The sequence below is a fragment of the Cicer arietinum genome, chromosome 6 (assembly GCF_000331145.2).
Source record: "Cicer arietinum cultivar CDC Frontier isolate Library 1 chromosome 6, Cicar.CDCFrontier_v2.0, whole genome shotgun sequence".
Classification (NCBI taxonomy): Eukaryota; Viridiplantae; Streptophyta; class Magnoliopsida; order Fabales; family Fabaceae; genus Cicer; species Cicer arietinum.
The window spans coordinates 16,114,014-16,139,911 of NC_021165.2; the positions used below are offsets into that span (position 1 = coordinate 16,114,014).

General features: G+C 26.1%; 2 protein-coding genes across 2 annotated transcripts; one reads left to right on the forward strand and one right to left on the reverse strand.

Moving 5' to 3' along the window:
* Nucleotides 1–4,756: 4,756 nt before the first annotated feature.
* On the forward strand, nt 4,757–6,330 carry LOC101494823 (isoflavone 4'-O-methyltransferase-like). The gene is made up of 2 exons (XM_004505049.4): nt 4,757–5,596; nt 5,821–6,330. Exons 1-2 carry the CDS (start codon nt 4,814–4,816, stop codon nt 6,121–6,123), a joined length of 1,086 nt encoding a protein of 361 aa, XP_004505106.1. The 5' UTR covers nt 4,757–4,813; the 3' UTR covers nt 6,124–6,330.
* Nucleotides 6,331–16,542: 10,212 nt separating this feature from the next.
* On the reverse strand, nt 16,543–18,482 carry LOC101495151 (isoflavone 4'-O-methyltransferase). The gene is made up of 2 exons (XM_004505050.4): nt 17,571–18,482; nt 16,543–17,080 (listed from the first exon to the last, which is right to left on the reverse strand). Exons 1-2 carry the CDS (start codon nt 18,351–18,353, stop codon nt 16,778–16,780), a joined length of 1,086 nt encoding a protein of 361 aa, XP_004505107.1. The 5' UTR covers nt 18,354–18,482; the 3' UTR covers nt 16,543–16,777.
* Nucleotides 18,483–25,898: the final 7,416 nt, after the last annotated feature.

The following is a 25,898-nucleotide window of genomic DNA, read 5'->3' on the forward strand; positions in this document are numbered from 1 at the left end:
TTTGAGAGGAAATGTGTTTGACGGATTTGTTTTTACTCATTAATACAAAATTCCTTTTCTAAGGCTCTTAATATTGCTAGTTTTAATAAGCTACATATGAAATGTATTTTTCACTTAATAAAATTTTAATATATTATTTTAAATGTGTATGTTAATTTTAACTAATATTTTTGAAATATATATAAATTCATCAAGAAAATTGATGATATCAAATTTAGTTTTTTTGCTTAGAATTATATTTTTTCTTCACTAAATTTGTTATGAGTAGTGTGTTGCTTATTTTAATTTTGGGAGTGCATTGAAAAATAATGAAGGCTTAGTGTTACTGGTAGTTATTTTATTTTATTTAAGAGTAACTAGTAAGTTTTATTGAGTCAATTTATTTCTCCTCAAAATAAAAATATAAATTGGAAATAGGCCTTGAAAACATATTCCTATAATTTAGGAAGAGGATAATAAAATAGTAACAACAAATTACTTAACTCTACAAAACAGAATCGACTCCCTTCTATTTATAGTTATTCAATACTCATTCTTACCATTTAGGATATAGAAGAAGAACAAAAAGAGAAAAATATTTTATTTTCTTCAAAGAAAATTGTGTAGCTTATTGTGTCGTCGTAGGAATTACTACCTTACTTGTTTCTTTAGGTTCTCTTTATTTTCTTAAAATTAGATTCTCTTTATTTTCTAAAATTTATTTAGGGCTTTATAACATAAAGTGATTCCAATGAAAATTATATTATTGGAAAAGTTTTGATTCATAGTCTTAATCAGTTCGAGTTTCATGTTTTAATAATTAATTGATTCTAAATAGTAATTTTATGGTATTTTCGTTATATGTGTAAATCATGACATGCAATTTATTTTCTTATAAATGTTCTTGATTTCTTTATGATATTGATATAGAAATCTATTTTGATCAGAGAAAATATTTATCTATGTCAAAAATTATTTTTTATCTAATAGAATTTGTTTATAAAGACTAGATCGTGTTTTAATCAATAGAAATCGTTATTTGCTATAAGCTTAATTTTATTTGGTTAAAATTTTATATTGTGATAGTTTGAGTGGTGAAGAGATTTTTAGAAATCTTATTGATATTAATTATAATAAGTTTTCTAGAAACATTCAATGTGTTGAAAGTTGTTGTTATTCGCATGACATATGTGTGATGTTTTGGTCATAACTTTTTCTATAGACATCCGTTTTGAATGATATTTAGTTTTCTGGAAACTAGACTCAATTACCTTCAAATTGAGTACAAAATTGGTGATGATTGATTGAGTATTGATGTTGAAAAATGGGTTACAAGCTGAACCAGAGTTGCTGTTTCTGTTTTGTTTTCTGTCATTGTGTTTTATTTTAATAAACTGCAAGAATTGGGACTAAATAAAAATAAAATAAAATTTTATCTATAAAGTAGACATCATAAGCTTTCCAAAGAGTATTCATTCACTCAATTCTGATATTTGTAAGTTTTTGTCAGTTGACTATGAAGTTAAACTCAGTTTTGAGTTGTTATAACATAAATTTAGGACTGTTTTGGAAAAAATCCACCTTAAACATTTCTCTGGAATTTTATTTTACATTGTGTGATTTGTATGATATAATTGACTTAATAGCTTATGTTATCATAATAATTTTCAAGGTTGAGTGTATGGTAGTCTTTAATATATGTATTAATACATGATGTTATATTTGTGTGTATATGTGTATGGATTGTTATATATAATTCCTATATATTTGATTAAAGTGAGAAGTATATGATTCATCCTAGCTAGATGAATTCTTCGTCTATATACGACGGAAGCGAGGGTAAGTGGGGCACCACTTACGGACGTAATTATGTCCAATCTTACCAAAATAAAGTTACTAACAAGAAGAGGACATTAGTAAAACTAATGTAGTATTTATGACATGCTTGTTAGGTAGAGTTTAATTCGTTAGATTACTCACGTCTAATGACTTGAATATTTAGAAAAAGTCAAAACTTTACATTGAAGAGAAACTCGGGAAATAAATATAGTCCCAAATTAGGATGCCAATTGATTTAATTTCATTTATTGGGATCCACTGAGATGTAATCTCATCCAACTTTATTCAAATGTGTTACAGGTAAAAAGGCTTAGATCACATGTTGAAGAAATGACGCATATCAGTTTACATTATAGTCTGCTTATAATTTATGGGGAATTATTTTGAACCATTGATGTGTTATGTACTCCATATTTCTATGTTTTTCTTTGAAGGATTAGTATGTGTATGAATACATTTTCATGACTTTGTGTCGGGATTGTATTAATCATCTCTTTTGTCGAATTATGTTAATGCTCAAGTTATATTCTAGACAATTAATTTATGGTATTACAATTATTAAAATGGTTTTTGTTTTGAAGTGTCATTAAATTTTATTGTTAAATTTTTGGAAGTGAACTAAGGAAGTCTTAGGATTCTTGATGCTTGTTATATTAGAATTTTAGTCTAAAAGAAATATTTAGAAAATGACATTTTCACTTTATTTTATTGAATTTATAGTGAGGCATTGTGCCAAATATAAACTCCACATCTATTTTTTATTGTTACTTGTTTGTGTGCTTGCTAATTTGAGAGAATTGATATCTTTTAAAAATATAAAGAAATTGTGTGTCTTAAAATCTTAAGCCAACACCAAACCTTGAATAAGAATTAGGGATAGATGAATTTTGACACTAAGTGAGTAGTAAATTAATTTGTAAATATGTAACGTATTTAGAGTACATGCCGTTGCGTAGGAATCTTAATAATGACACTCATAACGGTAAGAACATTACTCCATTCACTTTTCTACTTGAATTATATGTGATATAAATGTATTGAGATGTTATGTATTGGTTTTGTTTGTGTGTTGTCTTCAAAATATGTGTTATATAAATTTCATGTTTATGAATGATATTTTGAGATTAAGTAATTTGTGCATTTTGATTGGTAACGGGTGGTTATTCAAGGTGATGATTTTGTGCATAAACTAGGTTGATTTAGAAAAAAGTTGAATAATTTTGGACGCTCTGATTCAGTGACCTATTATGTTACTAACTAAGGTGATGGATATTCATGCATGCATTGGTGGTCTTAATCTAGTCGCGAATACGTGACCACATTTGATAGGACGTCACATATAGTATTACTTGACCAAATAATGTTGCAATCAACCTAGAAGGAGAAATGCGAGGAAACCCAATAGCATGCAATTGGAAGCTCTGAGATACTTTTGTATTGGTGTTAGACTTGTTGTGAGGGTTTTCTAGAAGCGTCCTGAATTATGACCAACTATGATTTATTTTTTGGTAGTAAAAATGCCAAGAGTTTTGGATTTAGGAATTTCTTTTATTTTACACATTAAATTTACTTTTTGTAATTGCAAATACTCTCATTCATAATTTTTTAAATACAATTGAAAAAGTTATTAATTGGTTTAAAAGTAAATGAATATTTAAGATAATTATATATATATATATATATATATATTAAAAAAACAAATTTGTATCTTGTCTCAAAAAAGCGGGATGTTACACCTCTATTTAAGAAATTCAAACATTATATTAAAAGAAAATTTAAACAAATTCTTCAAATCATTTCAAAATTATTATAATAATCTATTAAATAAAAATGTATTAATTATAAATATTTCTTTACCATTCTCTACAAAATTACACTTTAAATAATGTGAAATTTTTACTCTATTTCTCTCTCTTTTTTTTTTCCCTTCTCTCTCTTTGTACATTTTTTACTAGTGTTTGGAGAGACGTTTGAATAGGTTAGGCATCCCAAGAGTTGCCAAATCAAAGTATGATTATTATTAGGGCCATCTTTAATATTTTAGATGTCTTATTTTAATTTTTAAAATTGGTGATAAAAATAAAATGCAATTTTTATAATTAAAAAAATAAAATTAATTTTTAATTTCTATAAAATTTTAGTTTTTATTTTAAAAAAAAATTATCAATTTTTTAATCTTTAAAAATAATTTGTTCATTTTTATTCTCTATTTTAATTGTTTTTTTAAATTGATACTTTTAATAAAATCAAACTACGGACTAAAAATGAATAATTTTTTTTCAAGACTAAAATTTGTCATAATTTTGCATGATTAAAAATATATTTAATAAAAAAAATAAACTCTCATTTTATCATATTATAAAAAAAGAATTAAAATCCAAGATCCTGTGACTGGATGCAGAGGACCATCATCTACCCCAAGTTGTTCCCCAACAATTTATTAGATTGTGCTTGGTTGGTAGGGTGTGCGATGTACCTTATTTTGATTGTTCTTAAGTTATTGTCTGGGGACGTTGTATCTTGAAAAAGTATATTTTACTTAATCTAAAAATGAGTTTTTTTTTCTTTCTTTTTTAAATATAAAAAAACTGTAGCAAAAATCTCTAATTCTCACGACTAATGAAGTTTTGTTACAATTTTTTTATATACAGAGAGAAAAAAAAAATTAGATTAATAGAACAAAATAGTACGACAATATAACTGCACTCATGAGTTCCACTCAAACCAATTTAATTTTAGACGGAATAAAATTTATTTTAATTGAATGCTAACGTGGATTTAAGAAAATGATGTGATGTGTTGACAATAAAATAAGTGAAAAGATTGAGAAAATACTAAATATTGAATGAGTATAGAAAAAACAAAGGGCGGCCAGATAGATAAATAAAAAAAAGACATCATAATTTGGTAGTCTAACATAAAAAATGCATATATAAAAGTTGCTTACTAGTTTATATTTCATATACTTAGATATCACCAAAGTTTATCACAACAAATGGATTTCAGTACTAATGAGAATGAAGAAAATGAACTGTATCATGCTCAAATCCATTTGTACAAACATTTATATAGTTTTATAAGCTCCATGGCTCTCAAATCTGCCATGGAACTAGGCATATCAGATGCAATTTACAATCATGGAAAACCTATGACTCTTCCTGAATTAGCATCAGCTTTGAAACTCCATCCTTCTAAAGTTAATATCCTCTATCGACTGTTGCGCCTTTTAACACACAATGGTTTCTATGCAAAAACAACAGTGATGAAAGGGGAAGAAGAAGAAGAAAAAACAGCATATGCTCTCACACCTCCTTCAAAGCTTCTCATCAGAGGCAAATCAACATGTTTAGCACCAATGGTTCAGGGATCACTTAATCCACTTGCTTTGGACATGTGGCATTCCTCCAAGAAATGGTTCAATGAAGATAAGGAGCTTGAACTCTTCGAGAGTGCAACAGGGGATAATTTTTGGGACGTTCTGAACGAAGATTCTGATAAACTGAGTTTGTTTCAAGATGCTATGGCAGCTGATTCTCAAATGTTTAAGATTGCACTCAAAGATTGTAAGCATGTTTTTGAGGGTGTAGATTCTCTTGTTGATGTTGGAGGTGGAACTGGTGGTGTCACTAAACTCATCAATGAAGCTTTTCCTAACATCAAATGCACTGTTTTTGATCAACCACAAGTTGTGGGTAACTTAATTGGAAATGAAAATTTGAACTTTGTTGGTGGAGATATGTTCAACTCTATCCCTCCTGCAGATGCTGTTTTACTCAAGGTATGTATCTTCATCTCACAAGCTTCGGCACTTTGTTTGACCGTTCTTTATTTATTTTTCGTGTCTGATGTCAATGTCAGTATTTGTGTTTCATTTGTGTTAATCAATTGTTAATTAATTTTGTCCATTATAACAAATTCTAACATGCTAAGTTGCCAATTTTGTAACATTATTGTACCAACTAAATAGTTAAAATCTCAATTGTTTTTATTTTATTTTTAAAGTGGGTTCTGCATGATTGGAATGATGAGCTTTCCTTAAAGATATTAAAGAATAGCAAAGAAGCTATTTCTGGGAAAGGGAAAAAAGGAAAGGTGATAATCGTAGACATATCAATTGATGAAACAAGCGATGATCGTGAATTAACTGAGTTGCAATTGCACTTTGATATGGTGATGTTGACTCTGCACAATGGAAAAGAAAGAGAAAAGAAAGAATGGGAGAAACTCATATATGACGCAGGCTTCAACAGTTACAAGATTACTCCTGTATTTGGCTTCAAGTCTCTCATTGAAGTTTTTCCTTAATTTTAATTAGAAGTTGGTGCAATTAATTATGCTTCAAATCAGAAGTCAAGTTTGTAATGTTTATTTTGTCCAATTTGACATGAGTTTTCTAAGATTGTTATTTACATATAGATTTAACCTTGTTATTGGTTTTCTCTCGATATATAGAGGAAATAGACATAAAGTTGTTTTAATTTTGATAAAAGAGTGACATTATTTATTGCGATATATTTTGGGTATGGTTGTCACGGTTGTTTTTCCTTAGTCACTCACCTTGAGTGAAGAAATGAAAAATAGAACAAGAAAAATATGGGTTGATCAATCAGAATTATTAAATGCGCCTCAAAGAAAAATATCTCAGTCCCACGATAGCTTCGTGTGCTTCACTTTCAGAATTTGATGGCATAAAACGTCAATCATGTTATATAAAATGAAATCAATGATACTATTGAAAATTTCAATCTGATAATATTTTTTACATAATTTGAATAAACACGATGCGGAGGAACCACCACCATATTATTTGGTGCTATACTAACATATCTCAATAGGTCCATTTAGTCTGCACTAATTAATGTATTGGTCTATGAAAGACTATTTTTTTTTACTGTTAGATTTAATAATCCATCATATCTTATTATTTGCTATCAACATAAAATCTAACTCTTCAACTTTGATATGCATTCTCTCTCTTCATCTTTCCCATTCATCATTATCAACTCCGATTATTATTACCGTTGCTTTCTCTCTTTAACATATTATGTGTTGTATTTCTCTTTGTCTAGATCTATGCAATGTAGACAATCTAAAACTGATGTGGTTGCTTAAAGGGAAAAGATGCAGAAAAAATGGGAAAAGAGTGAGTATGGAAGAAGAAGAATAGATTGAGTGTAGATGATGTATTATAACACATGTGAAGTATATAAATAAATCTGCACCGTTGAAATTATTTAATTATATATCTACAGTTAAAATGAAATTGGTCCATTTTGGACCATTCTTTTTAGGTTCATTCTATAAGAAACGTATCTCAAATCGTCAGCTCTATCAAATCAGCATGCCACATGATCGTTGGACAAATTAATGAGTCATTCACTAAAAGTATAACTTGAACTTGTTTGACCACAGAAGTTGGACCAAAGAGTATTTTGTAAGTAAAATTCCATTTTTAGTCTCTTATTGTATTTAGTTGGAACAGTTTAGTCTTTTTGTTTTTCTAAATCGATTATTTATTTTTCAAAACATGTCAACATTAACCTTTTTTAATTTTTGGGATTTATTGTTTTATTTTTTTTGTATTTTTCTTAAAAAAAAACCCAACAAAATTAATGTTCAAATATCAAAATTCTCAAATTTAAAAATAAATCTAAGGTCTATTTAGAGACGTGTAAAATATATAGTTAATTAAACTATATTAATCAATTGAACTGTTGCATACAAAAATTAAACCAATTAAATAGTTTATGAATTGAACAATATATTTAAAATAAATTAATTAATCAAATTTCATTTTAAAATCAATTGAATACTTTTTTTTAACTTCAATTAAGATTTTTTTTCTTTAAAAATTCTCAAATTTATTTTATCGAATTTGTTTTTAAATAATTTATTTCTCATAATATTTTTGGTGATTACAAAAAGAAGATGACAATAAGTTTAGCATGATTTTAGCACGTGAAAATCAATGAATATTAGATGGATACATAATCACGTGATATTTTTAACAAGGTATACAAGATTCGATCCGTCCTGCGAATTCGTCTTGTACCGTAAGCAATGGGACGGGTTTGACCTAGTTCTAAAAAAAATAAGGACAAATGAAAAAATGAATGGGTTCAAATTATCTCTTGGGTTACTCATCTTAAATTAATTTAAGTATAAATAATTATATTTTTTTATGATTTTAGGTTATTATTGATTCATGCTCTCTAAAAAAATTAGTCACTAACTTAATAATTTATAGTTTGTTAAACAATATTATGATTTACTACTCTTGAATAAATTGACATAACCATATGGGAATTATTATGAATTTCTTTGTGTTTAATTGTTTTTTTCTAAAACAAAATTTAAAGATTACTATTTGGTATTTCGTGTTGGTACCAAGTCGGTCTCGTCTTTATTTTGTCTAGTTCACAATGAACTTGTAACTCATGGGGTTTGATTGGGTTAAAAAACAGATTATGTTTAAAATATGTCTCGATCAAATATTGAGACCAAACAAGAGACACATCAAAACCGACCTAAGTGTCATTTCTACACTCCTAATTTTTAGTGTCAAAATCTAAGAGGAAAAAAGTTTCTCTCAGATCTAAACCGTTTCTATTGAGTTGCATTGTCTGGTTGCTTTGGGTGCGGAAGATTTTTTTACTTAAATAATCATGCTTGACTTAAACTGGCACTTTATTTTGTTATTTTGTTGTGAATAACTTTTTTATGAATATCCATACATTTTCGATTTAGAAGTAGTCTCACAGAAGTTTGTACCAATTTCTATCTTTCTCTTGGTGGGTTTATTTTTCAAGTGATTTGAAGCACACGAGAGTTCTGTTTTTTATAGATATATCTCTCACTTTTTGAAATATATATTTTTATAATATTATTTAGTAGAACTTTCTATTGTTAGCAAATGCAGAAAAATCTTGAAGAGAAATGAGTTGAGTAAGAATCACACTCTAAATGCTTATTTACTTTGTAACGATCTGAAACAGATTTGTTTTTAGTTTCTGTTTCTCATAAACTAACATGACCTATTGACCTTATTTTCCTTTCCTTGATTAAGTAGCAAAAGGAAAAAAAACAATTACTGTTCCAATTATCTCCACGCAAAATACAAGCTCGGGAAATTCATTTCTAACATGAAGCACTGGACACTATTAATATGACCCTAACAACTTCAAATTTAAATCAAGAATAAACTTCAATGAGAGAGTTAAAGTCACTTATGGGGTTAATTTTATAGCTACTGAAACTTGTATCGTAAATAAGTTTCTCCCAGTTTTTCTTTCTTTTTCAAGGAACATTCTCAACATCCCCAAATCATAGTCGAATTGCAACCCAACTAATCCACGGTCATCACTTGTTTCCATCTTTCCCTTTTCTAGAAATAGCTTCTTTAATGTTATTCAATATCTTCAAAGATTGTTCATCATTCCAATTGTGTAGAACCCACTATAATAAAACAATTGATATTTAATTTAGCTATTTGGCTGTACTACAAGAATAAATAGATATATCTAGGGCCATTAAGCCCTCACAATAAAGCCTTAGAAAAATGCTTAAGTTATTTTCAAGTACCAAAACCTTAGGAAAATACTGTCTTTTTGAGTTTGTGAGGGTCAAAGTCATTGGTATTGACATTAAAACATTGTTAGAGCTAAACTCCTCGGTGAAATCCTCGATTATACTTTCAAACCATCTATTATACTTTCATCACTACTTTTATTCTAATGTATCTTTTATCTATTTTCCAGCTCCCTTATACTAGTATGTAAATTAATTATTTTTTTATATTATGTACTTTTTTATTATATATTTATGTGTTTTTTTAATGTAGTTTTGGAGTTAGCATATTTATAGAAATAATGTTACGTGTGAAATGTGATTTGCATGTTATATTTCATAACGTAAAATGTGTTTGATATAAAAATATGAAAATTAAAATTTTAGATGATCGATTTTGAATTTTTATGTATATTGTATTTATTGTTCATTTTTAGAAAATATGTTAATTTGTATATTTGAAAATATGTAAATGCTATTTTATATTTTAATGAAAATTTATTCAATTTTATATAAATTTAAAAGTATGTATTTAGTTGTATAAATGATTTATTATAATATATTACAATTTTAATAAAAAATTATAAATTTAATTAAATTTTTACCAGAATAAATTCATATAATTAAATTTAAATTTTATTATAATTGAATTTTTATAATTTTTAATAAATAAAATTAAATCATTTGATTTTTATAATATTAATATAAAATAAAATATTCTAATTTAATTTTTTATTTATTTGTAGCATCATTTCTGAGTGGCAGAGCACTGATATGTAATACTTGTGAGGGTCATAATTCTAACAAAGATTCTCACACTTGAGATTTGTGAGTGTCGTGACACTAGAAAAGATTATGTTGCCAGCGTCACTGCCCACTTTCATTTGTGAGGGTGTTGGCCTTATGAATGATTCTTGTTTTTAAAAGCTTGTTTTTTGCATTTCAGCCTTAGGTATCAATTTCCGACAAACATCATACTTAGAGTCCTGTGGCCTTAGGAATGTTTCATTTTCCAGGACGTTTTTATTTATCATTTTTCAGGGCGTTTGACCTTAAAAAAAATACATAATTGTTGTAGTGCTGATATAGACTCTAACAAGCTAAGTTACGAAAATTTGTAACATTTTTGTACCCAGTGTAGAAGCTAGCCATAATTTAAGGAGGGGCTAAACATAAAAGAAAAAATAAAACATATTTTTTAAAATAATATATTAAACTTAACTAATAACTAAAAAAATCACAATAATTTTTATTTATATAAAATATAAATTAAAACAATATAAAGAAAATAACAACTAACAATAGTTAACTAAAAAAATTGAGTTTAATGACGTTTTAAATAATCAAACTCATTTGATGCATACTAAATAGACTAACAATATCTCTTTTAATATAAACAATTAATTTATATACAAGAAACTGGTCATCTGTTTTATTTATGAGTTTCATTATCAACAATGAAATCGATTAAGATAGGACTTGTAAATAAACTAGACGATAAATTTTTTTGCAAATATTTAGTTGTTTACGTTGGTAAACTCTACGTCCGTAAACTCTACTTTTCAAAATAACTATCATTAATTTTTATTTTTTGTGGGACTTTAAATTATATTTTATATAACAAAGAAAATAATTGTGAATTTTTGTGTTAATCAATTAAAATTAATTTTAATTAAAAATAAATTGAATATAAATTCATTTATGTTTAAATACATTAATACAAAAGTAAATCTCATAAATTTATATTTTTTTGGATAGTTGGATCAAAATTGGTTTTTAATATATAGTTAATGAAATGGGTATTAAATCTTAGATTTTAATTTTATTTTAGATCATTATTTAAAAAAATTTATAATTGTTTGTCCTATTTTTAGGAGATATTTCTTTTTCATTTAGATAATTGATTAAATTTATTTTTTCTACGGGGTTGTTTAAACTTAGGCAAAATTATTAAATTTATAAAATTGTATTATAATTAAATTTATCTTGGTATACTTTTTAAAAAAATCTTTAAAAAAGACTCTACATAGGCGTTGAATTTTTCCGATTTTTCTTGTTACATGATTCTTTTCCTTATATTAATCCACTAAATTATTTTTAACTTTGGAGAGTAGTACTTTCGAAAAAAACGATAATCCTTTTTAAAGTATTAAATTGATCTTTATATTTAGTCAATTACTATTAATCATGTTTTTTTTTTATTTTAACAATTTATTATCAATTTAATCTCTATATTTAACATGTTACTATCGATTTAGTCATTAACCTACTTTCACAACGACTAGTACGAGTAACATTCAACAGAATTATGAACTTTTTTAAAATATTCATAATCTCACTAATCTATTTGAAATTTATATAGTTAGAGACAAATTGAGTGTTTTACTCCTTATATTAAAAAGGATAGTTAGATAAAAGACTACTATTGGAGAGATGCAATGAAATTAATTTGAAGAGAAATAGTAATAAGATTCTTATTCTTTAAAAATAAATTACACAAAAAGTGGTAAAATCCATATAAATTTTACACAATAAAAAAATTAGTATTAAAAAATAATATTTCTTACATTTTTCATAATTTAAATACAACAGAAGTTACAAAATCATATTTCTGTCGAAGTTGATTCCAAAATGTAGAATAAATTTTGCTTCAAACATCCAAACAGTTTAATAGCAAGAGTTGGACTATGTTTGACTAATGTAACGATGAGTTTGGGATTGGGATTGGGATTGGGACGTGCAACCAAAATTTTACTAAATGTGTGTTTAGTTTAAGAAGAAAGAAACTAGTTCATTTTTCTCTCTATGATCTCTCTCACAAATATTTTTTCAATTCAAAACATGTGAAGAATTAGTGTTATTTTTAGAGACGTTGATGATGTTGTTTTAGTTGTTAGTCTCGAATTCCACTTGATCATTCAGTTTGCTTTATATTTAGACTTTTGTCGTATCTTGATTGATGGGGACTCCTTAAACACTATTCACACATTGCTCATTTCATCCATCCACAGCACGTACTTTGGTATAATTATTTAGGATTGTCACACAATTTCTTCTTCCTTTTTTCTACTTGTTTATTTTCTCATATAAGAAGAATTACAATTCGGCTACAATTTTAGCTAATTTTAGCTTAAACTCCATTGACTTTATTTAGATTGATGAAGCCTTCATATATAATCTTATTATGACAGTAAGTTATCCTATAAAAAACATACTTTTCCTATTTTCTCAAAGTATTTGTTTCTATTTCATTTTGTTTACAAAAGTATTTTATTTTTGCATCATCGTGAAGGATTGATACTCCCTTTTTATTCATGCATGACACTTTTTCAAAAGAAAATAATAATAATAATAATAATAATAATAATAATAATAATAATAATAATAATAATAATAATAATAATAATAATAATAATAATAATAATAAAAGATATAAGGCCAATTTGAAGTACTAAGCCCAATGAAAAACAATAGGGCCGATTATCTTCCAAAAAGATTTCGGTATTTTTTTAATTCTATAATTAATTCAGTAGTGTAAAATTCTAATCTTATAGTAAAAAAATAATATTAATGATATTGTAAAAAATTCAATTTGGTAATAATTTTTACATCCCCACAAAAATTATAGGCTCAATTAGAGAAAAAGCATTTAATTATTAAAAAATCAATAATACTAGTAGTTTTTTTTTGTTACGCTGATTCTAGTTCAATGGTAATGGGAGGAACAAAAACTAACATACTTTCTTTAAAATACTTAAGATGTTTTTCAACAATTTTTTTAGTAATCGTAATTTCTGTATTTAACTACAATATTCACAATAGATTAAAACAAAATAATAAAAAAAATGTTTTCAAGAACTACAATATTTTCTATGTATTTAGTTTTCTTTGTTCTTTTTCTGAAATTTTCTTAAAAAATATTTAAAAATTTGTTTTAACTGTTTTTTATGAAAAAAAACGGAACAGTACATTAAAAAAAAGACCCTTTTGTAATAACAAAATTTTCAAAACTCAAAACACGTATGCATTGTAATAAGCAAAATATTACGATTATTATCGGGAGTTTCTATCGTACATCTATAAATTCAAATGTTTTACTATATTTGTTTTATAAATTAATTAATTAATAATTATTTTTATAAGTCAAACAATTATTTATTAATTTTTATATGGCGTAGACATTTAGATCTATTTGCTGCCCACTAATAATAATAATTTTTATTGTGTTGTATCGTCAGGTTTCTTTGGGTCGGCAAAATGTTTTTTTTCATAAATAATCACGATTGACTTAAACCGTCACTCCATTTTGTTGTGAATACATTTTTTAATGAATATCCATACATTTTCTCTGTGAGAGAGTAGTCTCACAGCAGTTTGTACCCCAATTTATTAGTATATCTTGGTGGATCTTCACGTGATTTGAAGCGGGACCACTTCAGTTTTTTAATAAATAAATATCTGTCGACTGTTTGAAATATTATACTTTTAAAATATATTTTAGTAGTATCTTTCTGTAGATAATTGTCAAAATCATTCAGATTTGATGCGATAATTGTTGCGTGGTTTGTTTGAGAGAAAATAGTTGTCAGAATTTTATTTTATTAATAGAAAAATTAAATAAAATTTTAAATGATAATTTTAAATAAATTTTTTGAATTTAGAAGTCAACATAAGTAGGAAAAATATTATTATCGTAAGTGTCTCTCAAAACGACTATCTTATAATTAATTATATATAAATTATTTATTTATTAATTATTTATTTTACTCAAAAATAATAAATAAATAAAAGACAATAAATTATTTACATTAATAAAAGAGTAATTTTTTTTTTAATTTGATTTAACAAAATTAAAAAATTTACTGTTACGTATTCTCATATGCAATGGAGAATCAAAATACACGTAGTTCTTAGTATAAAATATTTGTATGTTGGTCAATTTTAATTTTTATTAATTTTAATTTCTAATTTATTTGTGTGACTATCATGGGGGACTAATATCGCGCATTGAAAAATAATTAGGTGGTCCAACAATCGACAAATTCGATTTGGTGAAAAAGATAACAAATATGTTGTATTTTTATTTTTATCTTTTTTAATTATCTTATTTTTTAAAGTATTTTCAAGTTTACTTAAATGAGTATTTGTGTGAAGTTTGTAATTTTTTATATAATACTAATTGTTGAAGAATGCGTTTTTTCAATTCAATATTTTATATTTAGAATATGAAAATGATTTTTTTTTAAAAAAATTATAACATCATATATACAAAACAACAAACTATATAGTATTATAAAAAAAGGGAAAATAATCGGCTATATGAACAAAGTTAACATGAAAACAATAAATAAAAACGAAGAAATTGGTTTATAAAAAAGATACATGAAAAGCAACAAAAATAATAAAAAAAAAATAAAAAAAAAAACTATTGTACTAGTTTGTTTCAGATAAACAAAATTTACATACCGATTTTTCAAGATCGTTTTGTCTCCTTTTTATCTTTGTCTTTTATTTTTCTTTTTATTTTTTAAAATGGGTGTTTTTAGAGAAGATTGTGTAAGAATAGCGCAACATGTGGACAAATTGCAACACGTAACACGGATTGATATTTTCTAATCTCCCATTCTAAGACTCTCATAACACTCTTATTTTTATTAACAAATTAGCTTAAGTAAATTTTAAAAATAAATGTCTATCATTATGATTAATAAAGGTGAATCCTCAAATTTTATTTTTCTAATAAAATAAAAATAAAAATTTTCTCAAATTCCAAAAATCATATTTGTCACATTAAATACAAACAAAACAAATCAAAAGCATTGGTATTTAATTTACTCCAAAATATCTCATATTTATTAATCTTATATTTAATTTCATTTTTTTTTCTATTAAATAAAATAAAATAAAAATGAATTAATATTTTTTATTACTATGTTATTATTGGACCAAAAAAGTGATAATTAATAATACATAAAAAGTCTAACATATATCTCTTTTTACTAACAAGAAAATATTAAATATTATACGAAAATTTAAATAAAAATTATATATTAAAATAACAAAATAAAAAGTTAGGATACAAAGTCCAAAACACCATTTTTGTTATTTTTTTTAAAAATAATAAGAAAAGCAAATAAAATTTGGTGTCGGCAATTCTAATTTATATTTACTTAGTTGATTTGTACATATAGAATTGTATATTATTTCCTTTATTAGACATAGTTTTATTGAGAACAATATTATCTTTGATCCTTAGATCGACATGGTATCAGAACACGATTTGAACCATCTCTAGCACTTTTTTGTTTTGCACCTGCTCTACCATGTCTACATGCCTTGAGTCTTCTTCTTCCACTGTGGGGATTGGTACAACTCTAACCAGTCTCATTGAAGGGCCAAATCTTCACCTTCCTATTACTGACCACAAACTAAATGGTCAGAATTTTATTCAATAGGAAAGGTCACCCCATCTTCCTCCAATGAAAAGGAAAAGGAAAAGGAAAATATATATATATATATATATATATATATATATATATATATCACACACACATATATATCACACACACACACAAAACTGCAAAGCTCAAAAAACGAGATTCAAACCATGAAAATGACAGTTGGAAAATAGCCTTTTCATTTCTTGGCTCCTCAACACCATGACCAATGACATTGGGGAAAAAATTATGTACTATAACATAGCTAAAGAAATGTGGTAGGTTGTGAAAGAAACGTATTCCAATCAAGCTAATACCTCTACTATATTTGAGATCAAAAGCATTCTCCATGATCTCATATAAGGTGAGCATTATGTTAGTGAGTATTTCAACAATCTTATTAAGCACTGGTAGCAACTAGATATTTATGAAGCTATTGAATGGAAATGTCCAGATGATAAAAAGCAATATAAGGATTTTGTGAATAATTCAGATTTGATATGATTTGGATTTGTATTTAATTAGTTGATTGGTCCAGCCATAATTGCATATTATTTCCTTTATTAGACATACTCTTAATGACAACAATATCTCCTCCTTGTCTGTAGGCCTAGAATTAATTATTAGGACCATAAATTTGTTTATATATTTCCTTCTTGTAGTATTCAAATTGATAAAGTGAATAAACTATCACCTTTCTCCATTTCCCTCTTAAATATGATTTAATTAAAAATCACTTCATTTAATTTGTCATAAGTAGAAAAAGGGAACACCAATGACTTTTCCAATTGGAACAATGATCTCTACACCAATAACAAGTTTGGGAAATTCGTTTCTTATAGGAATCAATAAACACCAATACAATCCAAAAAAATAAAGACGCTATTAATTTGACTCTCAAATAGAAACTTATTAAATATGAGGCATAACTGGACCCAAGCTGCTTCAAGTTAAAGTTAAGGAAAAACTTCAATGATGGACTTAAAGCCACTTATGGTTCTAATTTTGTAACTACTGAAACCAGCATCGTAAATAAGTTTCTCCCATTCTTTCTTTTCTCTTTCTTTTCCAAGGAACATTGTCAGCATCACCAAATCATAGTCCAATTGCAACCCAGTTAATTCACGATCATCACTTGTTTCATCGATTGATATGTCGATGATAATCACTTTTCCATCTTTCCCTTTGCCAGAAATAGCTTCTTTACTGTTCTTCAATATCTTCAAAGATTGTTCATCATTCCAATCGTGTAGAACCCACTATAAGAAAACAATTGAGATTTAATTTAGCTATTTGGTTGATACAAAAATATGCAGCTTATTTAGTATGCCTTAGTTTTTATGATAATTGTAATACACTGTGACGAGAATTTAAACATAATTCTCTATTATGTAACTCTAAACTACCACAACCACTATGCACTCAAAGAAATAGGCTCAATATATCAAACTACATGATCAATCATTCTAGGTAGGGGGAAATTTAGTATTCTATTCCTACTTAATTTGTTACTAATTGAGTTTAGATTTGGTGTCATCGACTACACTATAGTCAGCAGTCAGCACATCTAAATCGTCTTATTAGGATTGAACGATTTAAATTTCAAGTTCGAATTTAAATTATTTTAAATCTAAAAATTCGTGTTTGAAATTTCAATTATTCGATCTCAATGTGACCAATTGCAACCATTCTCAGATTATTAATATTGACAATTAAAAAAAAAAAGTAAAAATTGATGAGCAAATATACCTTGAGTAAAACAGCATCTGCAGGAGGAATAGACTTGAACATATCTCCGCCAACAAAGTTCAAATTTTCAGTTCCAGTTAAGTTACCAACAACCTGCGGTTGATCAAAAACAGTGCATTTAAGGTGAGGAAAAGCTTTATTGATGAGTTTAGTGACACCACCAGTTCCACCTCCAACATCAACAAGAGACTCCAAACCCTCAAAGACATGTTTGTTCTCTTGAAGAGCAAGCTCAAACATTCTAGAATCAGATGCCATAGCATCTTGAAACATACTCAAAGTATCAGATTGTTTGTTAAGAAAGTCCCAAAAGCTCTCCCCTGTTGCGCTCTCAAACAGGGTTTGTTCCTTATCCTCATTGAACCATTGCTTAGAAGCACTCCACATGTCAAGAGAACTTGGATGAAGCGCTCCTTTAACAATTGGTGCTAAACATGTTGATTTTCCACTCACAAGAAGCTTTGAAGGAGGTGTGAGAGAATATGCTATTTCTCCTTCTCCACCTTCTTTGGCATTCACTGTTGTTTTAACAAAGAAACCATTGTATGTTAATAGGCGTAAGAAACGATGGAGGATGTTAACTTTAGAAGGGTGGAGTTTCAAAGATGTGGCTAATTCGTTAAGAGTCATGGGTTTTCCATGGTTGTCGATTACATCTGCTATGCCTAGTTCCATCACAGATTTCAGTGCCATGGAGCTTACAAAGTTGTATACATGTTTGTATAAATGGATCTGAGCACGGTACAGTTCATTTTCTTCAGAACCGTTGCTATTGAAATCCATTCCTCTTTTCTTCTTTGACTGTGTCTTGTGTTTTGGTGGAAATCGATATGAAGAAATTAAACTATAGTGTGGAGTCTTTATAATGACTTCTCTCCTAAGAAACAATCAATTATAAATTAATCAACATCATATATTTTCTCTCCTACCAAACTAATTAAATATAAATTAATCAATTAGTTTGTTTGTTTAAGAAATTTATAAAATATTTTTTTTTAAAACAAATTTTATGATAATTTATTTAAAAATAATATAAATTATATTTAGACTCGCTTATTATTGATTAAAAAAAATTATTTTTGACACTTAAGAATTTAAATATTTATTATTATTAATTTTAATATGATAAAAATTATATTTATTTTTAAAAAAATATTTCTTTTAAAATATGTTATTTATGTTGTTTTCATCTAACAAGTGGATGAATATTAAAGCGTATCTTGAAAAAAGACTCTTCTTAGCACTATTTAATTATTTAAATTAATTTATCATTGTAAATTTGATTTTAAAAAATTATAAATAAAAAATATTTTAAAAATTATTTATTTTAAAAATCCTAAATAAATGGATTATATATTTCATTTGTTTCTTAGAAAAACATCAATCAATTTTATTTACTCACTTATATTCTAAGATTGAAAAGTATCTAATAGTATCTCAGAGAAAAAATAATGGACTACGTTGTTTTGTTGTTAGGCATCATAGAGGCGGCGATATATTAGGATCAGACACAGTAGAGGTAAGTGATGTTGTTGTGTGAGGGGGGAGTAGGTGAAATTTTGGGTAGGTGAGGACTGAGAACTGAGGACTTGATGAGTGAAGATGGCTCAGTGAGGGGGTTAGCTAGCTATTTTACTTTTTCTTGTTCTTTCTTATTTGCCACCTACCAATTTTGTTTGACCATATCATATCTCATTGATGTACTTATTTTAAACGAGTATTATTAATTTGTGACAGTACTTCTTATAATTTTGTCCAAAAAATCTATCGATTCTATAGTTTTAGTTAAATTTATTATTGTAAAACTTGATTAAAAGTTTAATGATTTCATACGGTTATTCTTTATTTATTTTTTAAAAAAATTACATACACCAAACAATTTTTTTCCATTGTTTTCAAATATAATTATATTTATTACTCCAAATTAAATAGACAACATTTTAGAATTTTTTTATTTTTAAATCACAACAAAGACTAGTCTATAGTGACCGCCTACTTATCATGTACACTATGAGTAATTGACAAAGATGTGTGCCCACTTTCAAACAATTACGAAAATAAAGATATGGGTCCTTGTCAAGAATACACCTTTATTGAAATGTTAAAAGAAAGTTGATTGATGTCACTTAAATTAATCTATAAATTTTATAAATTAATACATATATTTTTAAAATTATAAAATATTAATTTAAATAATAAATGTTTAAATTTTTATCATTTTAGATTATCATATAACATTACAATGGAATATTTGACTTTTTTACATTGATTTTATATTATTTTCATTAAAATGCAAACTAATTTTTTTAATAAAATTTATATCTTTTATGGACTTCTTTGTCTATAATTAATTAGTGCACAATTACAATTATTTACAAATTTATCACTCAGACACCAAAATTTTATAGACAAAATTGTGTCATAAATATTATATTAATTTAAGATCAATGTGAATAAGTAATATATTTAGCTATTATGTCATATCAAAATAGTAATGACAAAAATTTATATAAGAATTGTTTTGATTTAATATTTTATAATTTTAAATATACATTTATCAATTCATAAAATTAAAAATGACTAATACTTACAATTTCAACGATCAATTTTTATTTTTACTTTTTTTGTAATCAGTCAAAGAGCGATAATAAATATTACTCCTTCACTATTTTTTATAAAAAAACCTGAAACCTAGACTAAAGGAATTGAAAGTAAAAATAAAAATAGAAACTTGAAGAATCGTAACCTAAATATATTCCAGGAAAATGCACATCTCATAGTTTCTTCTCCTTCAAGAAACAACAAAGTTCTTCATTTCTGTCCAAACGTGAGAGTAGGTGGCCGGCCTCCTTAAAAAACTGACAAGACTACAAAGTACAAACCGAGAAAAAGAATTAGAAAATGGATAGAAAAAAAATAAAGAAAAAACTTTCCATAAGGGCTTACAATTGTACACATAGCCACTGCCTCCTCCGTACCCCGCACTCGACTTATCAGAGAAAATTCACACTCGCATCTGTTTTATAATGGGTGTGAAATTTAAATCTTCATCTATGCCTACAATGGAGTTTGGGTTTCTCCGTCCACACCCGTATTCATTTATATATATAGAATTATAAATTTAAAAGTTATATATATATTATAATTAATATAATAAAATAATTATTATTAGATAATAATAAAATAAAAATTTATTTTCTATAGAGATAACATTATAATTTTTAATACTTTAAAAAATATTAAGTATATTTAATATGTATATGTATAGAAAATTCAAAAATTACTATAATATAACTTGCGGTGCGGGTTCGAATTCATGTACTGCGTGGATATCAACACCCCCTAAACCCGTCTCTGCCTCCGAAATTTAATTTCGGGGAAAATCCGCATCCGCACCCAATTAAAGCGGGTTTTCCCTATCCAAATCAAACGAGTTTTGATGGATATTCGCAAATGCGTATTATATTGTCATCCCTAGCCACCACCACTCTATTCCCAATGTCTACAAATCTAAACTATTTTTCTCTCATTGTCCTCTCTAGCCCTCTAATTCCCTTTAACTAACCAAAACCCCGATTATTTTTAAGCACATTATTACAATTCCTGATTTAATTTATTAATAAGAAATAAATAAATAAAAATAAATTAAATGATATTGATAATAAGAAGAATTAATTACATGAATATTTAAAAATATTTATATAGTTAATTAGATAAACAACTAATTAGTATAACATAACTAACTAGTTAGTATAACAAACTTAACTAATTAATCAATTAAGATATTTAACATCCCCTCAAGCTAGAATGCGGTTATCACATTTCTAGCTTGGAAAATGTAAAAAAAAAATTGTCGAAAAAGTCATTAATTACAAATAATATAAAATGTCAAAATACATCCACTAAAGGATTTTGAAATGTCGGAAATAAATCGGCAAAAGATTTTGAATGGCGAAAATACATCAACTAGGAATTTTGCCAAAAATACTTTGGTTAAAAGATTTTCAACACCAAAATACACCAATTAAACGATTTTTTTTTTTAATATTTATTTTTTGTTTGAAATAAGAACAAGAAATATTATAATACAATCTTCTTTTTTTCTTTTTTTTGTAGTAGGCGTCGAATCAAATCTATCCCTCATGTAAGATCTTTTCTTGTCTTTCTTTCTTGTGAACAAAATCTCACATGCAATTTATTGGTAATTAGTTTAAACTTGTAGATGAGAATCTAATTATAGATTTTTTTTCTTCTAGAAACAAGAATAATCTTGCATTTTTTGTGTTGGTAAGTGGAAATCTAAAATCTACACTTCCATGCAAGATCTTTACTTAGATTTTTTAATGTCAATTTAACTAAAAAATTACAAATGTCATTAAGTGTCACGTGAGAGTATCATATAATAAAAAATTGGTGGAGAAGAAAAAAAATCACAAGAATTAATTAAATCTTCACTAAAAAACAAAAAGACTACAATTATATTTTTGACCAAATAGAAACAAAAAATTGAAGAACTAATTATGTAACTCAGTTAAAATAGAGATAAAAACTGACATTAAGTCTAACGACTTTTATTAGGAGGATTCCTGTGTACCTAGGAACCAAATACTTTCATCTCACTCGCGTCACGTGCCGCATAATTCAATTAAGTGGAAAATTTAGTAACTTGTCGTAATTTTTTATTTTCTTTTTTTGACAAAGACGTCAATATTGGCAACCCGCAACCCAATCGCCTTGACCGTTCGTGCACGATGGACAAAAATATAATTAATTAATATTAATTCTTTCCTTGAAGATCGTCGAAAAGTCACTGGCTGCATTTTCTTGACCGAGTTTATTCAACAGTTGAATCAGATACTCCCTTTGATATCTAATAAAATTCACATTTTTTGTAATAAAATTAATAAATTTTCTCATATTTGATGTAAAACTAACCCATATTTAATATCACTCATCTCTTAACTTTCATTCTTTTAATATTAAACATATATTAAAAAATAATAAGTTTAGATAAAATTAATTTTTTATTTTTTATTCAGCAATTAAAAAAAAATTATTTAATATATGTTTTCAGATTTTTAATAGCACAAAAGAAAAACATCATAAATTATATATTGAGTGTTTGAAAAAATCAATTTTTTGTAAAATAAGAAAAATACTTAAAGGAATCAAAGGTCCACAACAGATGGTGAACTACGATTTTTTATATTTTTAAAGTTTAATTTCACATTTAATATCTTGTTTTACCACATTCACAAAAATAATTCTATTTTAAAGTTAAATTGCTTTTATTTCTATTTTTTTTATTTTTTTTAGCAATTTAGATTCAAAATTATAATTTTGATCTATCAAATTGTGATTTTTAGTATAAAAAATGGTGATTCATAACCCTCATTTGTAAATTTGAAGAAAAATATAATTTTAAGTGCAAAAAAAACTATTTTTTGAACTAAAAATCATAATTTTATAGGTTTAAACTATGTTTTTGGACCTAAACAACAAATGTGAAAAAAGATGGATCAAAAAATTTGTTTTTTTAAATATGAGGACTATTTGTGAATATGTAAAAATAAGGGATCAGAAGTACAATTAAGTCTATTTTAAATATCTTATTTATTAGTCATTACATTAAGATAATTTAGACAATAAATTTAATTTTTTTTACTTGAATTACATAAATTAAATGTGATCAATATAATTTTTTTTTTAAAGAATTTAACAAATTTTATTGTAATTAACTCACACAACTGAAATGTCTCAAGTTCGAACCCGAGCAAGACGTCTAACCTAACAGTATCGGTATTTGTCAGTTGATCTAGGAGTTAAGGACACCAATAACATTTTTTTAATACGTAGAATTTAACCATTTTTACGTATACTATAATTCATTTCGAATAGAGTAGTATTACTTCACTAATTGCAAATTAGCCTCAATGATAAGTAAAATTACATACTTTAACACTAACTCCTTTAACCTAAAACATAAGCAACTTTATGTCCACAAAAATTGATGTATTTGTTTCAAAATATGAATTTGATCAATTAACTTTCATTGACACAAAATTACTAATATTTAAGGCTAAAGCTAGTACCAAGGATGGTAGTTAAATTACTAATTTATCCATAATGATTATAGTCATCTCTCACAATATTAATAAATTAATGCAATGATATTTTTTAAACAATTTCTTTTACAGATGGATAATGTAATACTGCGGGTCCAAAATCCCAACCCGAGAATCATTATCGTCAAGAACAACTTGAAAGTCCATATTAGAGAGATCAAACAAGCCCAACAACCTAACCTAATAAAGTATAAACACAATGTGTGTACACCAACGTCCTCTGAGCGGATAAATGTACCCATGAATAAGGATTCTAGAAGGGCCAACATGTGTTGATTGTTATGCATACAATGAAACTCATTTGAGTCGAGTATCCAATTCTCCTTATCTCGATCTCTGATATGAGGACACATAACCGACAGTCTGAGATGTCCATAACTGTCACATGAGGAAAAACAATAACAAACTGAAGCATATGGGATTTTAGAACCACATAAATAATTGTTTCACCTCCATGCATGATCACTCATAAAATCATTCAAATATCACTTATTACTTGTATAGTCAAGCTCTACAGTCAAGTCTAGAGAACCAACAACTACCATTAAATTAGATAATGCTATATAAATATTTTTTCTTCAAAAAGTATATAAATAATATTTTCTCGATCCTCCTTGTGTACAACATTTCGTAGAAATGATTAAATTTTGAGTGTTCTTTTCTTTTATCTTACTTATGCATAATGATTCAATAGTTTCTTTTTTAATATTGCGTCAAGCTTGTATTTCATTGGAATTTGATGTGTTGTGAGTTGTTACCGTTGTTGGTACGGTGTGTAGTAGTGTGAGCATAGCTTGTATTTCATACTACTGACATGTACAATTCTTACTACAATCAAATTTGTATCTGTTGCCATTGACGCTTCCTAAAGGAGTTGACTTTTTTGTTGAATACAAATGAATTGACTCTAGACTATTGCTTGTTTTCAAAAAACATTTTAATGCCTAGTTTACTATGAGATAGAAATATTAATCTTAAGTATATCATTTAATTTGAACCTAAGGAGTACATATTTATATATTATTTTCTTGTCTTTTAAATCGTTAATAAATTATTTGTGTGTCTTTTCAATATACTAAGAATCAATTAGTTAAAAGAGAAAAATATATATTATTTATTGTTTATTTCTTGATTATCTTTTAGATAAACATTTAAAAAATAATGGTACAATAGTTATAATTTACTTCATAAATTATATACATGACAAATATTTATTATTAATTAAATAATTAAATGATAATCTTTCAGTAATTAATTAGTTAAAATAGAAAATTATTTTTTAATTACTATTATATTTCTTGAATGTCTTCTAGATAAAATTTAGAAAAACATTATTATAATTATATTAATTTTATAAATTATACTTCAGACAAATATTTTTCTTTAATATTTAATTAAAATAAGTATTTCACAGATTAATTAACTAAAAAATAAATAAATATATTTCACGAATTAATTAGATGAAAGTGTTTGTTGTACCGACAAAAAAAAAAAAGAACATGCTAGTAAAAATAAGCCATGGGATGTCAAAATGAAAGGTTGAATTATGCGAGTTAGTATTCTATAGTCATAAAACTAAATGAAAATATTTAGACATATATAAAAATAAAAACATATTTTTAAATATCAATAAAAAATAAAATTACTTTTTATTATTGTTATTAAAAAACGTTTAAAAAAAATATGTATTTGATCTTGTAATCATGTAGGAATTGTTCAAATTCTGCAATGTAGTTACACAAATTTCTGTTACTGCAGTGGCCGGTGGCAATGATGCATCATCTTATTGTCTTCTTTTTTTTCCCCTGAATTGTCATGTTATTGTCTTTTATCTACTACGATATTTTTTTTATATGAATAAAACTATGTTTCTGTCTTTTTTTGTGTGTGTCTAGTAGAACAGTAGTCTAGTGGATAGACGTAAGGATATGTTTGAATTACAAAAAAGTATGAAAAGATAGAAAGTAAGAGAAATGATTGATAAAGGAAAGATTGTGAAAGAAAAGTGAGATGATTTTTTAATTGTTTGATATGGAAAAAAGTGAAAAGAAAAGAAAAATAGAAAATTTATTTTTCTCTTGTTTAGTTGAATAGGAAAATAGAAGAAAGAAAACAAATTATATTTATTAAATATATATGGTATTAATTTATTTTTATCATGTGTCTTTACAAATAAAAGTGTATATATATAGCTTATTTGAAT

What these genes read in the sequence shown, in the direction of transcription:
- LOC101494823 (XM_004505049.4), top strand. Translation starts at nt 4,814, where the DNA reads ATGGATTTCAGTACTAATGAGAATGAAGAAAATGAACTGTATCATGCT. An exon ending in CAGATGCTGTTTTACTCAAG is followed by an intron (nt 5,597 to 5,820) that starts GTATGTATCTTC and finishes TTATTTTTAAAG; the next exon opens with TGGGTTCTGCATGATTGGAA.
- LOC101495151 (XM_004505050.4), bottom strand. Translation starts at nt 18,353, where the DNA reads ATGGATTTCAATAGCAACGGTTCTGAAGAAAATGAACTGTACCGTGCT. An exon ending in CAGATGCTGTTTTACTCAAG is followed by an intron (nt 17,081 to 17,570) that starts GTATATTTGCTC and finishes GTTTTCTTATAG; the next exon opens with TGGGTTCTACACGATTGGAA.